The following is a 17,090-nucleotide window of genomic DNA, read 5'->3' on the forward strand; positions in this document are numbered from 1 at the left end:
CCTTCAGAGGATTGCCACCACTGAGCTTCTCAAAGATCCTGGTGCTTTCCCCACTCCCACTAGGCCTTTTCTTTCTGGCTCAATGGAGGGAATGCCCTTGGGGCCATCCCAGGAGACATAGCCAAGTGTTAGATTCTTGGGTCTGATGATTCTAATATTCCCAGCTCTCTCTGGGCCTTCTATTCCTTTTTCAACATTGTGCCAAAGAAGTTCTGGCATCTCACCTTATTTCCTATCGGCTACCGTCATGAGAACAAGCACCGTGTTGCAAGGCAACTGCAGCAATTAGGTCATCGTTTGCTCTCCAGGCCAGGAGGAGCTGTTTCATTCTGACAAAGGGGGAGAGAGGTGCTTCTACCAGCCAGCATATATAGGGAGGTTTGGGGGGTCCAAGAGTTTCAGGGCTTGGCACCCAAATGTCTCTACTCCAGATCGCAAGGTCCAACTCTTTCCTAATCAGAGCCCGGACGTGAACAGAGGACACCTGTGTGGCTGCAAGCTTAGTCTCCCTTTCCAGCTCGGCCACCATACAGTCAGTACCTGAGCCTGATTTTCAGTGCAGTCTGTTTTGTGGCTGTCGAAAGGTAAGAGTGACCTTAAAGCATTCACCAGCATGCCTTCAGTTGGCAAACGGCTTCCGAGAGCCTGTCATCATCTCTCTGAAGAGACGATGGAGGTTTCCAGTACCATCAGAAGCCATCCAATCCCACAAGCCTTATGAGGATCACTTCCCTCCCGTTGATCAAGTGCGACAGCCACGTGACCTCCCAAAGCCTCACCTCCTACCGGCATCTCATTCCAAGTAGCTGCGGGTGAAGCTTTAGAAATTGTGATCTCATATATGCCCCGTAGGACCCTGTTTGCCATCAGTAATGGGGCCCCTATTGCCTTCAGACAGATGGGAAACCCAGCTCCCACATCCCATCCTGAAGATCTGCTTTCTGGGGCCACTTGTGGTACCAACTGTCTGCAGTTCCTGGGGACACAGAGCATGAAGTGGTGCTTGCCTGCCGATACTTCATTGAAGGGTACAACCCTCAGGTAACAAAAATAAGGAGGAAATGGGAGGGAAGCAAGTAAAGAGGGAAGGAAACACAGGGTTGTATGCTTCTGAGTGGGCCGCATCTTCAGAAGGAAACACCACCAGTCATGTCTCCCAGCCATCTCCTGACAGGCCAAATGAGACCACTGCACTCCAGGGACCGGGTCTGTCCTCTTGTCTTTCATTGGTCAAAATTTGCCCCAAGGTTCAACTCCCCTGCATTTCTGAGTAGAGTTACCTGGCCCCCTGTAGGCAGATCCCAGGTACTGTGGTGTGGGTTGCCATCTGAGTCCAGAAAGGGTGAGAGGAGGCAGAGCACCAACCCCTTCCGCGCGGTCCTGCCAGGGCTTGAGGGGGCCCCGTGACAGAGCCTGGTCTTCACCATAGGCTGTGGTATTCCCCCGTGTTAGGAGGGCCAGGAGGCTGTGGGGCCAGGTGATACCCCAGAGGTACACAGATTGGGTCCAGTCCGGGAGTACTGAAGACCAGAATGTACAATACAGGCTTTTCTTTTTCTTTTCTTTTCCTTTTTTTTTTAAAGATTTTATTTATTTATTTGACACAGAGAGCAAGAGAGCACAACAAGGGGAGCAGCAAAAGGAGAGAGAGAAGCAGGCTCCCCACTGAGCAGGGAGCCCGACATAGGGCTCGATCCCAATACCCTGGGATCATGACCTGAGCCGAAGGCAGCCGCTTAACCGACTGAGCCACCCAGGCGCCCCCAGTATAGACTTTTCAACACGTAAAACCTGCCCAGGTCCTATCAAAGAACTGAACTGCTGTCTGGGGGTCAGGACTTCTGAAACCCAGGTGAGCAGCTGTGGGATTCTGGGCGAGCTCCTCACGTCTCCGAGCCTGTCAAATGAAGCAATTACCTTTACCTCACAGAGTTGTGAGAAGTGCATTAAAGGGGCGCCTGGGTGGCTCAGTTGGTTGAGCACCTGCCTTCGGCTCAGGTCATGATCCCAGGGTCCCGGGATCAAGCCCCGCATCGGGCTCCTTGCTCCGCAGGAAGCCTGCTTCTCCCTCTCCCACTCCCCCTGCTTGTGTTCCCTCTCTCGCTGTCTCTCTCTCTGTCAAATAAATAAATAAAATCTTAACAACAACAACAAAAAAGTGCATTAAAATGTGATATAAAGAACTTTTTTTAAAAAAGATTTATTATTATTTTTTTGAGGGGGGGCAGAAGGAGAGAATCTCAAGCAGACTCCCCACTGAGCAGGGAACCCGGTTCCCGTCTCGCTCTCACGACCCTGAGACCATGACCCGAACCGAAATCAAGAGTTGGATGCTTAACTGACTGAGCCACCCAGGCGCCCCAAGGACATTTTTGAAGTGGTAAAGAGCTCCATATATAAACATGTCAGGTTGTTGTCACATCTAAAGATTGAAATCACGAACTGAACAAAATACCCTGACTGGCTTAAGTAGAAAGGCATTAAGATAATCAGTGTTCTTTTGACCTCAGCTGACAAATAGTGGCTCAATTTTGTGACTCATTCTTCTGCTTCAAACTCCCGGTGAGAGAAAGTCACCCGAGAGGTCCCCTCTCCAACATTTTCTTCCCATGCATCCTCCCTCCAGGATGGTCCCTCCAGAATGGTTTCCTGTTCCCATGTTCCCAGCCTCAAATGCTCTGTTGGGCCCTTAGTAGGTGCTCACAGACACTATGTATGGAATGAATGAGTGAATGAGTGAGTAAACAGGTATCTCCACATCTTTGCCCCAGGGGTTCCCAACACTTGAACTACTCCCCCACTCCCTGAAGGTCATTTTATCCTGGAAACCTTGACTGCCCCCTCCCTCGTCTTCATTCCTGTCCCCTGCTTACAGTGCAGGCCCCTTTCTCACACCACAGCCCCAGAGGGCAGAATGGCTGATTTCCTGATCTGTCTCCCTGACCAGGCCCCCAGCTTTTTCCCAAAGGCCCAGAGTCCCCCATTCACAGCTATCCCCCCGCATCCCTGGGGCTCAGAAGTGGCTTACAGAATTTACACGGAGAGCAGTCTTGCGTCGGCACTCTGCACGAAAGAGGTCCCCGGGAAACTGGTCCAAAAACTGTCTGCGGAGCAGTTGATACTTAGAGTGTGTGTTGATGTCACTTAGGGTGCCCACAGAGACTGAGAAAAGAACTCAATAAATGTTTCTTCAGGGAATAAACTATGGTACTATGGTGTCTGATTCCCCACTCTTAGTCCTCGGCCCCTGGTTCCCTCCCTCGCCCAACCTAAAAATAGGACTGTCCATGCCTTGGGGACCTTCTGGAAGGCCACTTCACACAGTCAAAGCGCTTCCCAAGCCCTGCCACCCGAGTTGCAGAGCGACTGCGCATACCTGCGGTGCGGTCGGGGAGGCGGGGGTGGGCAGCGGGTTTGAGAGTGGCGGGCTACTTCGCCACCGACTTGTTGATAACCTTGCCTCCGACAGAGGAGTTGGGCATGGTTGGGGTGGAGACGTCCTCCTCAGGGCCCTAGGCAACTCCCTCCAAGACGCAGCGTGTGGTCGGAGAGGTCCCCGGGCTGGGACCACAGAAGGGACAACAGGGCCCTTGGCCCCGGGTGGGGCGGCTTGCACCTTGGAGCCCCGACACCCGGGGGCGGGGTGGGGGGGCTGCCGTTCCGAATGGGGCGGGGGAGGGGAGACAGTCCGCAAGGATGGAGCGCAGAAAGGGGTCTCCGCGAGTCGGTCCATGCCCCCTTCCCGCCGCCGCGGAGAAACTTGGGGGGAGGGCAAGCGCGGAGTGACCCCCTGGAGCTGGGAGTCTTCTTCCTCGCGGGTGAATAAATAAATTATTAAGCGCCCAATACACAATAGCCTCGCTAGATGGAGACGAGGAATCACTGCGGCGGCGCTGGCGGCGGCGGCGGGGAGCGCGGGCGGGAGCGCAGCCCGGGGCGGGAGGCGGGCGAGGCTCTGGCGAGGCTCACGTCTGTTTTCCTTTTTCGTGCATTATTTATTTCGCCTCCGCCCGCGGCCCTGCCGCCCGAGCGGGCGCTCCCGGGCAGCGCCTCCCGCGGGCCGGCGTGACGGGCGGGGAGAGCTCGGGCACCCCCGCGCCCCGGGCAGCCGCGCGGCGCCACCGCCAAGGGCGGGGATCCGGGGAGGCTCGCGCCGCCGGCTCCAGGCGGCTCGGAGGAGACTTTCCCCGCCCTCCCCTCGGCCTCGGCCGCCCGCCCCGGCCCCGGGCGCGGGGAGCCGCCCCTCCCGGCCCGCGCGCGGCCAGGAGCAGCCGGGAGCCGCCGCGCCCTGCGCCCCGTGCGGGCGCCCCGCGCCCGGCCCCCGCCCGGCAGCCCGCTCGGCCTCAGCCGCGCGCAAACTTTTGCTCCAGTGCCGGGCGCTCCTCCCCGGCATGTGAAGCCCCCGGGCGCCCGCGCAGTCGCCAGGGTGAGGACCGAGGCCCCGCCTAGAGGGCGGGGGACCGGGGAGGCGGCTGGCTTTAAATGGGGGCCGTCCGGCGGCTCGCGAACAGTCTGCCGCGGGGGGAGCGCGGACCTCCCTTCCCCGCGCCGACGATCGGCTGGGGCCGCCGCCAGGCAAGGTGGCGTGAGGCGCTGGAGAGGTGCGGGCGGAGAGGGAGACCAGGGCGGGAGGCTCCCGCCCTGGAGCCGGGAGGCCGGGGCTCGGGAGAGCGCGCGAGGGCACATGGGGTGCGCCCGGAGGTCCCTGTGTTGCAGTGTGCGCAGTGAGGGCCGGCGGGGCAGAGAGGGTGCACGCAGCGTGTGATTTCCCGGCGCTGTGCTTGCAGGGTCAGCGAGTGTGCAGGCAGGAGTCGGTGGGTGTGCACGGCCGTTTCTGTGGGTGTGCAGGCGGGGTGAGAAGTGCCCGCCGGGTTTGAAGTGTGCTCACAGTGGGAGTGAGTTGTGCATGGCTGGGGAGGTTTCTGGGGGAGATGCACTGGGCTCGGTTAAGTGTGCTTGGCTGGTTCTGGAGGTGTGCATGGAGCCAAAGTGTGCACGCAAGATTCTGGGGGTGTGCACGGAGCCAAGGGATACACGTAAGGTCCTGGGGGGGTGCGCCAGGGCTGGGGGTTCTGGGATGCCGGCTTCTGTGAGTGCACCAAGGGTCAGCGAATGTGCAAGCTGGAGTGAAGGGGCAGCCTTGGTTTATGAGGGTGCCCCAGGGTGCGGGGCGTGCCCGCCCAACCCGGACGGCTACGTGTGCGGGTGCGCGCGGGCGATGGTGCCCGCGCGGCGCCCGCCTGACCCGGGCTTTGCTCCCCTGACAGTTCGCCCCCGAGAGCGCTGGTGCCTCGGGCCGAGATGCTCCTCCGGGACTTGGTGCTGCGCCGGGGCTGCTGCTGGCCTTCACTGCTGCTGCACTGCGCGCTCCACCCTCTCTGGGGCTTCGTGCAGGTGAGCGGCGGCGGCCGGCGGTGTGGGCTTGGCGGGCTGGAGGACCTCCTCCCGGGCAGGACCGGGGGGGGGGGGGGGGGGGGGGGGGGCGGTGGCACTTCACTCCCCCGACCCTGGCTTCCTGCAGCCGCCCCTCCGATTGCTCCTGGGGAGAGCTCAGGACAAGAAAAGGTGCATGCCCTCCCACTCTCCCTACCCCTCCATACTCCGGCCCTGAAAAGATCTGGAAAAACTCTGGGGCAGGCCTCAGTCCTGGCCTGGCAAGGCTTGCAGGACAGGGCCTTGGAACAGAAAGGGCTTGGGAGTGCCCTCTCCATGATAACATTCCGTTGCAGAAATGCAGGGAAAGAAACCTTAGAGCTTCTACAAACCTAAGAAGAAAATGATCCCAAGAATTATACCTTCTTTATTTCCCACCAGAGTCACTAGTAAACTTGTACTTAGCCTTCTTAAACTGGACTTAACCACGGCTGGGGCTGTGTTTCCTGGAGGCAGCGGAGTTGGGGATGTGGACAGGTTGTGCCTGGGGGCCCCTAGTGGAGATGTAGGAAGAAACTGTCCATCTGTAAGGATTGCCTGGGGCTGGAGCCTTTACCCTGGGCCCCCCGAGACCCCAGGGCACAGGCCAGGGGGCCACCAGCTCGAGTGACTTCTGTTAGGCTCAGGGAGAGGGTCAGATGGCATGGCCCCTGGTACCTTCCAGAATGTCCACGGTCAGTAGTACAGCGGAGTGGTGATGTGGACTCTGGTGTCAGTTCTGCGTTTTGAGCCCCAGTTCTGCCCCTCACCTGCTCAGGACTTCAGGCCATGCCTCTCGGGGCCTTGGTTTCTTGTTCCTCACTGTGCCCTTGTAAGTACTTGATGAGATCAAGCAAGTAAAGATGGCTTCGCGCAGCGCCTGGACCATAATAAACCCTCAGTGGTGGCGGCGGCTGTCATTGTCGATACTAGTAACAGTCACGCTGCTCCTCTATCTGGATGGCCAGCCACTCTCTTGATCACGACAGAACCTGTGGGACGTTTTTGAATTTTCAGCGGTTCCACAGGCACTGGAGGACATTTTTACTGTTTTGAGCGTCGACATCCCCAACTCTGGAGGTTTCGCGGTTTCATGTTCTTCTGGTGGCATTTTGGGGGTTGGGGATCTTTCAGGTGGTTGCCCTGAGTAGGGGGCGGTCAACCAAAGGACAGGGGATAGGGTGAGACCCCTTGCCAGCCTGCTGCGGTCCTTGAGCTGCCCTGCGCGATGGGGCCCCGCTGGAAACCAGCTGTCCGTCCTGCCTGGATGGTGGCCTGGGTGACCACCGGGGAACACCAGGGGCTCTCAGGCTGGAAGGAGCATGCTAGTTGAGCAGGTGGGTCGGCCGGCCACCCCCCCACCCCCCCACCCAACCGCAGCCCCAGCCCCAGGCTCCTCTTCTGCTCTGGCTTCTTTGGCTTCCCTCTGTCTCCCTCACAACTGTTTTCCTTCTGGAATTGACAGCTTCGTTTAATGTGTGAAACGGCAGCTATTAAACTCCACTGTGCCTCCTCAGGATTCAGGATTGTGTCACTTCTCAACCCTTGGGCAGCTTGGGACCAGCTTCCCTCGTGCAACTTTTAGTTGAACCTCAGATGTGAAGTTCACTTCATTTTTCTATTCATCTGTTTACAGTTTTCCCTAACACTCCTAGAGAGCAACGTGCTGTTGTCAGCCTCCGAGGCTGGCATTCTGTGGCGTGAACCAGCAGGATTCACACAGCAGACCCACTGCCTCCCCACTGTCACCACCAAAAGAAATAATTTGTGAACGCAGCTCAGTTTTTTAGCAATGTCCTTCAGCCAGGCAGTGCTCATGCTTGCGTGCATGCATGTGTGTGTGTGTGTGTGTGTTTCAGATGCTGTTACTCAATACAAGTCAATTTTCGTGAAAATCAATTAGAAAAGGAGTCCTCCAGACAAGTAAAGTGGGCAAAATGTTGGCAGGAGGCTCTGGAAAAATTAATCTACAAATGATAAGGGACTGAGAAGCCAAGGGAAGAGGGGCTTTGGAATGGATGGATCTGGTTTTTAAGGAAAAGAGCTGACTCCAGGAGAACAGAGGGAAGAAGAGAAAGATACAAGTGCATGAGGGCCATGTATTTCCCTCTAAGCGGAGAGATTGAAATCTGCCACATCATAGGAGTTTCTTGAATATAGAGAAAGAACTCAGAGCTATCTGTGCTTTCGTAAGCATTTTGCCGGAAGAATCCCCCAAAGTTGTGAACATCTGCAAGAGTGAGACCAACATATCAAAGAGCTGTAATTAATAGGATAATTGGTGAAGCAAGAGACCTGTGGTCCCCCACGAAGCACCAGGTTCCCACCTTGAAATCAGCCTGAAGCCTCTGGCTGTCGCCCAGAGGATAAGAAACATAATCCTTAAAGTTGGATGACATTTAAATTGCCACAAGGTTGGTGGGGGCATTCCCTAGGCTCCCCCCTTTCTTCTTTAATATGTCTAGAATTGAGATTCTGAGCTTTTGTGATTTAGGGTTCTTCTAAGTTCACTTCCAGATGATTCCTTTTTTTGCAAGCAAAGAGGATGACAGGCTGGCAAATTTATTAGGTGTGACAGGAGTGTGTCTCATCAAGTTACTGTGGTGCTGGCCTGTCTCCATACAAGATGCCAGGAGCCATCATCTTTGTGGGTGTCCTCCAGGGAGACAGGCTGTGACCCGGGCCAATGGGTCTCTGTGTGCTGAAGGCGGGGCACCAGCAATGCTGAGCTCCTCCTATGATCAGTCACTACAGCTTGGCTTATCTCGTCAGTAGCATCTATTGGGCACCTACTGTTTGCCAGGCCCTTTGTTAAGTGCAAGGGGGGAGCGGTCCCTGGCCTCGCGGCACTGACAGCCTGGCGCTGGAGAGAAAATGAAGCAATTATAGGCAAGAGAACTCAGCAGGAGCAGTCGGCTTGGGGATGAGACCTGGTGGGAGAGTCAGAGAAGGCTCGCAGAGGTAGTGCTGCGGCCAAAGCATGAACAAGGACAAGAGAGGAGCAGGCTGCAGGCATGAATGAAGTGTCCAGGCAGAGGGAGTAGCCCCGAGGCCAGAGGAGAGAACGGGGCGTGGGAAGAACCCCGGGGAGGGAAGTCCCAGGTGAGGTCACTGTTGTAAGCCCCTAACATAATGCCTTACAGTTTGGACACGATCCCGAGGGCTATGGGAGCCGTTGAAGGTTTTAAGCAAGAAATGACATAGTTTCCGGCTGGCATTTTAGAAATCTCGGTCCAGGCCCAGCAGAAAGATGGATTTGGGGCAGCAGGGGTGAGGCAAGGGGGCAAAGACTCTGGGGAGGGGAGGGCTGCCAGATTTAGGCAGGTAGAGATATAGGACATCTAGTTAAATTTGAATTTCAAATAAACAATGCCTCAGGCTTTAGTGTAAGTATATCCCACTCAATATTTGGGATATACTTATACTAAAAATGGATGTTTCTCTAAAATTTAACAAGATGCCCTCTATTTTATCTCATAATCCTAGGTGAGAGGCAGGTGCTGCCCAGTGGAGATATGACGGTGTCCTGGTTTAGGGTGGTAGCAGTGAGAATGGGGAGAAACTGATGGGCACAGGGACTATTCAGGAAGGTAACACCCACTGAACCAGAAAGCTGCACTGACTGGTCAGGAGTGAGTGGGAACATGGAGCACCATGGCCGCCGGACCACAGTGGCAGGTACCAAATCCAGGTGACTGCGGGACTCACCTGTGCCTTAGCCCACTCTCCACGACAGTAGCATCGACAAGATTCTGGCCCCAGGGATGCTGCAGAGCAGGGGCGGGAAGGCAGGGGACAGCAAAACTGGACGAAAAGTGGCCGCAGGAAGTCATGATGTCAGCTTCTGTTCTGCGGGCTTTAGGCAAGTCGTTGACCTCTCTGAGCCTCTGCCCCTGCTTAGTCAGGTCCAGCCAAGAGCAGGTGGCTTTAGGGAAAGTTCCTTCTGCCTGTGGGACTCCCCAAGATACAAACCAAGCAAGCCAGGCGTTGAGACGAGCTCTCAATGCTGAGGTCTCCTCTCGACTGGTCTAAATACAACACCGCCAATCCACGGAACCCCCAAGTGGACCCAGAGTTGGGGAGCAGAATAGATCCTGTGTTTCTCCACTGGTGGGCAGACCATCCCCCAACACATCTTTTCATTGTGTGCCAACTGAATGCAGGGCCCTGTGAAATCCTAGTAGGTTACTTAGCTTCGCTGGGCCTGTCCTCCCCCCACCCCCCATAAGCGTCAATGATAAACTTGCCTCTCTCACTTATCCAGCCATGGCTCACACACAGTAGGGCTCAGGAAGGCGCACTGGGTCAGGACTCAGGAAGCACAGACCCACCCGCCTGCCTGCCCCGAGATGCTCGAGGCTCAGTGCAGGGAGCAGACATTACAAAACAGGGGCAGAGTGCCCCAGAGATTACAGGGTGAGGCAGCAGCCCTGGGCAGGTGGATCCAATGTGATGGGTGGGGGGTGGGGAATGTGGGGTTCCGGAGGTTGGAAGTGGATCAAGGTCTGAGTAACCAAGTGTCAGTTAAGAGCGGCTCAGTGGCCACAGGCTTGTGCTGGACCAAACGCCAGTGAAGGACCCCAAGTGGGCCCCCCCAATCAGGGAGAAGGATAGACACCCCAAATGGGATACTTCTGTGAGGGTAACTGGTTACACAGATGTGCACAATCCCATTCCAGTGGGGCCATTATCCGAGAGACGAAGGAACCATGGATTTTTTTTTAAATGCCATACACTCCGTTGTTCCCTCCCCCTTCAGCCTTGAAACTTGGCCCCGGCTTCCCTGCCGATAATTTTATCGCTTTAAACTCTCGTATCCATCGGTGCCCTTATATCCTCTCACAAAAATGGGTCACCGTGTTGGGCCAGGTTAAGCAGACGTGCTCCTCTGGAACTCTCGCATAAGTTGCCCCTCGGAGAGGGTCCTTGGTTTGGCTGTAGCATTGCTTGACGTTTGCACACTGGTAGAGTCCAGCAGAGAAGCGACCTCGGAGGCCAGCACTGGCAGAATGGAGTCTTCGAGCAACCCCCCGTGGTCTTAGAAGGTCGGCCCCTGGAGGAGGGTGAAACGGGAGGAGGGCAGCTCGATGACCACAGGGGAGCTGACAGGTGCACTGGTGGAGAAGCTGGTGGGGGTACCACGTCTGCGCAGGGAGTTACGCATCCCCATCAACTAACTAGGAGAGGCTCCCCATCCGAGGATCTGCTCTTCCAGGTGGGAGATGAGCTTGCCTTCGGAGTTTGAAACGCAGTTAGTGGCCCTTTAAGAACCCTAAAAGGTGGTGAGCAGCGGCTTCGGCTTCTCGGCCTCGTAGATAGTAAGTTAGGGGCTGTAAATCAACCAACCTCTTAACTGCCATCACCCAGTGGTCATCACCCAGCCTGTTCACAGCTGCCAAGTGTGAAGGGAGCATTGGAGCCCCAGGGGCTCTCCCTGCCGGCCCAGGACAATATGCGTGTTGGAGGGGCAGCATTGGCCTCCAAAGGTGGTCTATAGCATGCCCTTCCCAACGGCAGACCGCAGGTGGCTAGCTGCAAAGAAACTGGGGTTCTGGGCTTCTACTCCCCCGAAAGGACAGCCAGAGACGTTACTCGGGGCTTCATTGAGGTGGGGATGCCCACCAACTCTTTTCTTCATGCCTTTATATCCCCTTGTTTCCTGAGGCAGGCACAGACCCTAGGCTCGCGGGTTAGGGCACTCTGCCGTGGGGAGGGAGGCTGACGATGTATCTAAACCAGTAGTGCACATGTGGATTGTACAGCAGAAGTCTAGCCTGGGAAAGTTACACAAAATTTTGATTTAATCAGTCTTAGGAAAGGATCAGGCATGAGTATTTTTTTAAAGCTGCCTGGGAGATTCTCATTTGCAGTCAGGATTGGGAACTGCTGGTTGAGCCCAGCCCCATCCTGGTTGACAGGTGAAGAACTAAAGACTGGTGTCGAAAAAACACCAGGTCAGAAGTCAAGAGGCATGGATTCTGGTCCAGTTTTTTTTTTTTTTTTTAAGATTTTATTTATTTATTTTGACAGAGAGAGACACAGCGAGAGAGGGAACACAAGCAGGGGGAGTGGGAGGGGGAGAAGCAGGCTTCCCGCCGAGCAGGGAGCCCGATGCGGGGCTCGATCCCAGGACCCCGGGATCATGACCTGAGCCGAAGGCAGACGCTTAACGACTGAGCCACCCAGGCGCCCCTCTGGTCCAGTTTTTAATACTCATTCATTCACTCACCAAATATTTATTGGATGCCAGGGACTCCCTTAGTGGGTGAAAATAAAAAGCTGGGCCCCTACCCCTACAGAGCGTCTAGTCCAATGGTGCAGACAGGTAGGAATCAGATAATCACCCAAATGTAGATTTTTGACCCACAGAGCGCAGCCTGGTGCCAGGAGAGCCTATAAAAGGAGACCTGACCTGGTCAGAGGTGCTTCCCTGAGGAGCTGATAGCCAAGCTGAGTAATGGATCAAGTCAGAGAAAGGTGTGGGAGAACATTCTGGGACAGTGGAGCAGCATACGTAAAGGGGGATGGGGGGTGGCCAGGGTCCAGGGACTAGATAGAAGAAGGGTGTTGAGAGCAGAGCAGAAGCTGAGAGCGTGGAGTGAGGTGGGGCTGGAAACAACATCAGGGGCCTCTGGAGCAGGGCCATGTGGCCACGTGAGCTCCTGAGCTGTGGGCAGGGACCCAGGGATTGTTAGGAGGATGCAGAGGGTTTGGTCTGGTGTGTTTCCCACAAGACCACTCGGGCTGCCTTTGCTCACATGGCTGGACTGGGTAAGCTTCCTCCCTCCAGATGGGGGGCACCTTGGCCCTGCGTGGACATAGGAAGGCTGTCAGGACCTGTGGGCAGAGAGAAGGGGCGGGCTTGGCCTTGTGCTGTAACAAGGAAGACTGCAGGAATGGTTGGCTCAGGTTACTGAGGAGGTAAAATCGGTATCCAGTCACTGCCCGGGTGTGGGAACGTCGGGCAGCCTGGGCCTCAGTTCCCTCATTTGTGCGCCAGGGAAATTCTGAGAGTTAACCGTAAAATTTTTGTCTCCCTCTCAGTAGCCAGGTCATGGGCCACGGTCTCACAGCCGGTCCCTGGCAGAGCTGGGAATAAAACCTTGGTCTCTAAACCCACCAGGCCGGCCTCCCACAACACTGTTCCCTTCGAGCCACCCCGACTCCTGCCTTCCTCCCTCGGTGGCCTGGGGGGAGGATCCCGAGTTCCAGCCTGGCTGGGAGTGGGTGGGGCGGGCCCATTTCTGCTCCCTGCAGCCTCATGCTCTTCTCTTGGGCACCTGCCCGTTTCTGCAGGTGACGCATGGTGAGCCCCAGAAGTCCTGCTCCAAGGTGACCGACAGCTGTCAACACATCTGCCAGTGCCGCCCCCCTCCCTTGCTGCCCCCACCACCCCCGCCCCCACCACCTCCCCGACTCCTCTCCGCCCCAGGTAAGTAAAGGCTCACTCTGTTTCCGGGGTTCTCTTTGTGTTTTCCGGGCCCAGGAAGAACCCGTGACCAGAGCAGAGGACAGCCTTGCTTCCTTTGTAATTTTCCACTGCCCAAGCAGGAGGGAAGCCAAGGCCCAACTTTTCCCTGCAGTCTGCAAAACGCCTTTCCCACAGAATGTTCCTGCGAGATGGAGGAGGATGTTTCTCCCCCGGTTAATCAGATAAAAGTCAATCTCCATTTGATGAGTGACTCGGCCTGGATTGTTCTGAAGGCCAGAGCTTGGAAGGGGGGCAGCCACTGGGCTGGCCTCAAAGACCCCACGGGTCCACATGCTTTCACTTCTCTCTTTTAATTCGCGCGTGAGGAGGCAATTGGTAACGAACCAAAGTGGAGGCTCTTACTGCCATTTGCGGCGAGTTCTGCTAGAAACCTCCCTTTCTCTGGTTTGCCTGGATTTCATCTACGAACAATTTGATTGCCTGGTCATTCGAACAAAGGAGGGTTTCTTTAGCCAGGAATGGCCTCATCCTGACTCAGAGGGGTTAAGTTTCCTGCTCACAATCGATAGTCGAGAAGGTGTCTAACAAGAGATTCTGTATTTTGGATGGATCACTCCAGGGTCGGCCTATAACACTGCCTGTGATCGTGCGGGGATCTACCTCATTAAACACATCTCCGTTGAATTATTTGGGGGCGTATTGTAAATAACCTTGACAACGCTCATTCGCCGGTAGACTGTGTCTTCAGGCTCTCGGTGGCCAGGCAGTGATGCAATGTTCTGGAGGATCTTTGCAGTTCAGATGCATTTCTGCGTTTTGTCTGCTAGGCCCTTACCTGTTTCCATTCGTGCCAACACCTGTGGCCCAGTGTTTCTCCAAGTGTGGCCCTTGCCATCACTTGAGGCGTTTCTTTTTAATTTATTTGAGTGAGAGAGAGCGCACGCACACGTGAGAGAGTGTGGAGGGAGGGGCAGAGGGAGAGAGAGAATCCTCAAGCAGACTCCCCACTGAGTGCGGAGCCCAACACGGGGCCTGATCCCAGGACCCTGAGATCATGACCTGAGCCGAAACCAAGAGTCTGTCTGCTCAACCAACGGGGTTGAGCCACCCAGACGCCCCGAGACATTCCTTTTAAAGTGTAGTTTAGGACCCACTTCAAACCCACCGAGCCAGTGTTTGGGTGAGGCTTAGGAATTGGCATTACAAGTCCAAAGATGATCCAAACGCAAGTTAAAGTCGAGAAGCTTGGCCTGCTAGGCTGTCTGCTCCAGGCCTCTGCAGGACCCGGTAGCCCGGATGCTCACCTCCTCCTCTCTCCTGAGGGGATCCCTGAGCTGTGCTGTGGGGCCCAGCCTCGGGCACCTGCGTCTGGAGATCACTCCCCTCCCCCTTCCCTTCCCGCTGTTTGGGCTCTGGGCCTTTGTGGTCCCCAGATATGCTTGCATCTGATGGGTCCACATCCCCCCCGTGCTAACCGAACTTCGGTGCCAGACGCAGAGGTGAAAGACCGTCCTGGTCTTCTGGGGTCTCTCAGCCTCAAAGGGAAGGCCTTAGTGTCAGCAACCCCTAAAAAGTGGCCCAAGAGAGCACAGGGGGGCCTCGAGATCTTTGAGCAGTTGGGCCACAGTAGACAGCAACATTCACCTGGGCCTTCAGGAATAAATAAGATTGTTCTAGGTTGAGAAGGAGGGTCTGAGGGAAGGACATTGGGCAGAAGGAACAGCATGGGCAGAGGCTTGGAGGTCTGACTTTGTGAGCCTCGTCATGGGAGCCAAAAGCCCTTTGGTGGGTTTGAAAGAGTGGTCAAGGGGCGCACCGTGAGGGTGTCGTGTGCCTGGCTGAGGAGATCCCGTTGCATCCTGTGAATCATTGTTTGCCAAACGTGATTCACCATCTCCGTATATGTCCTGTCATTTGCCTTAGTTTTTCTTTAAATAGACTCACTTCTGTGTTTATATACATTAATTTCCAAAGGAAACTTTATATAACTACCGTCAATGAAAAACCACTCTCATTTGCATACATAGAAGGTGACTGTAAAAACAAATACAACAAGCACAAAACAATAGTTCAAAGTTCTAGCTTGTTGTGGAAGGTGCCGAGCTCAAGGCTTTCCCTCTTTTTGTTAAAAAGGGAGAGAAGCAAGTGGTAGAGAGATGTCGGAGCCCTAGTAGGACCATGGAGAGATTTTTCTGTATAAAGAAATCAGAAGGCTTGTAAGAGGACCAGAGGGGGCCGAAGTTTCTTGTTCCGTCTTCATGTGTTGGCATGCTGGGTCCACGTGCCATCTGCAGGCAGCTCACTTACCTGCAGGGACACGCACCCCATGCTTTAGGAATCTGCCGTGGAGAGCAGCAAGCCCACAAAGGTGTGCATTGGGGAACTGGCATGATTCTCTATTGTCCTCTTCAGAAAGATCCATTTTCCTGACAATGTGGTGGCTTGGGGATGAGCTGCTAGACTGGAGTCTAGTGGGGAACTCGTAAGAGACTTCAAGCCCCAGACCACCCACGAGGGCCTGGAGCCCGGCTGGAAGCCGCAGAGAAGGGGAGGCAGGCAGGGCATGCCCTGTGTCGGGGGACAGAGGCCTCATGTTGGGTTTGGGGCCCGAGGGCTTCTGGGGCTGAGGAGAGCAGATGTCGCTTGGTTCTATGGCGGGGCTCCTTCAGTTACACAGAGCAGAGACGCATCTTGAAGTGGCTGAAGCCATACTAAAGCTAGGGTGAGAGATGTTAGTTTCTCGGCTCACGTGTCAGGATATCCAGCAGCAGGCCTTGTATGATGATAGTATTGGATTTCTGTCTCTGTCTTTCTGTCTTCTGGTTTCCCCTGGGTTGTCCCTTCTCTGAGGCTGGCCCAGTCCCTGAGGACTCCAGGCTCCCAGATTCCATCAACCTTACTGTCAGTAATCTTCCTACAAAGGGAGCTTCTCTTCCTGAATCCTTCAGCTAAAGTCCTGGGGCTGACTTTCAGTGGACCAGCTTGGGTCACATGTCTGTCCTTGGGTCAATGGTGGTCAGTCTTATGGGATGGAATGAGCTGATTGATCGGGCCTGGGCCACGTGACCACCCTTGGCATTGGCACTCAGGGCTGGAGGTTAAAGGAGGGGATGGCTTTCCAAGGGAAGAGCCAGGTAGAGGGGTAGAGGGGCGATAGCCTAAGGATGAGGACATGGACACTGGGCAGGGATGGGACAGAGGATGCCCCCTGGGGCCATGGCCTACCTGGGGGCATGTGAGGCAGATGAGACTAAGGGCAGAGAAAATATTTTGTATGTTCTTTCCATCCTTGTTGAGCTCAGCCTACACCCTGCACACAGATGGGGCCCAATAAATGTCGGACAGAGAGAGAGCCACACCCACAACTTCAGCCTGCTCTGTAGTCCCCAAGGAATCGGCCTCTTCCAGCAGGCACAGGGCTTCGGTGCTGTGAAGCCTCTGTGGTCGTTTTGTTCCCTAGGTGTGCATGGAGCTCAGCAGGTGCCGGGCACGGTGCCAGGGCTAGGAAGTCAGCAGTGAGCAAGAGAGGGGCGGCTCCTGCCCTCACGAAGTTCAGTTTGCAGAAGGAGTGTCCTTTCCTGCCATCTTTCGGGAGATGCTGTTTCTGAGCGCGTGTCAGCCTTTTGCCCATTTGTCCCATGGATGTGCCTTGCATCCATTCCGCTCACGAGGGCCTCTCCTTCACTGGCCAGTGTTTGCCCAGCGTCTGCAGTGGGCATGCCAGTGGCACCCAGAGGCGCACAGGGACTTGGCCTCCCCAGCAGGGGCTGGAAGGGAGGATCTGGGATGGCATGAAAGAACTCTCCAGGAGATGTTGGCCGGGCTGGAACAGAGGGAGGCCGGCCAGGCCGTGGAAGAGAGGGAGCGGTGGACGCAAAGCCCAGAGTTAGGATCAGGCAGAAGACTCCCTGCTGAAGGAATGTTTGTCGGCTGGAGTGTGGGCTACAGTGTGTGGGTCTGGGATCAAGGGAGAAGGAGGGAAGAGAGAAAGCTCTATGCATCTTCCCGCAGACCTATATGGTCTTGCATGGAAGTGACTGCCAGAAATTGTTGGGCGTTCTCCACGTGGCCGGGCGGGCAGGCCACCCTCTTCCTCCAAACAGCACCCTGCTGCTCAGGGCAACCAACGTGTCCTGTTTTGCCCAGGACTGTCCTGGTGTCCCAGAGAATGACAGTCAGGTCAGGGGACTTTAGAGGCAGATCCGGCCCTTCCACTGCTAGGTCTGTCGTGCTGGGCATGTCACAG

At 55.7% G+C, this 17,090-nt stretch overlaps 1 protein-coding gene across 1 annotated transcript in view; it reads left to right on the plus strand.

The window, feature by feature from the left end:
- The first annotated feature begins 5,296 nt into the window (after nt 1-5,296).
- PRIMA1 (proline rich membrane anchor 1) overlaps nt 5,297-17,090 on the plus strand; it is a 55,438-nt gene continuing 43,644 nt past the window's right edge. The window contains exons 1-2 of the mRNA XM_034992660.1: nt 5,297-5,394; nt 12,709-12,844. Of these exons, the coding sequence (XP_034848551.1) occupies nt 5,302-5,394; nt 12,709-12,844 (229 nt within the window). The 5' untranslated portion in view covers nt 5,297-5,301. The remainder of the gene's footprint in view (nt 5,395-12,708; nt 12,845-17,090) is intronic.

This window comes from Mirounga leonina, unplaced genomic scaffold (genome assembly GCF_011800145.1).
Source record: "Mirounga leonina isolate KUSES-001 unplaced genomic scaffold, KU_Mleo_1.0 Mir_82, whole genome shotgun sequence".
Lineage (NCBI taxonomy): Eukaryota > Metazoa > Chordata > Mammalia > Carnivora > Phocidae > Mirounga > Mirounga leonina.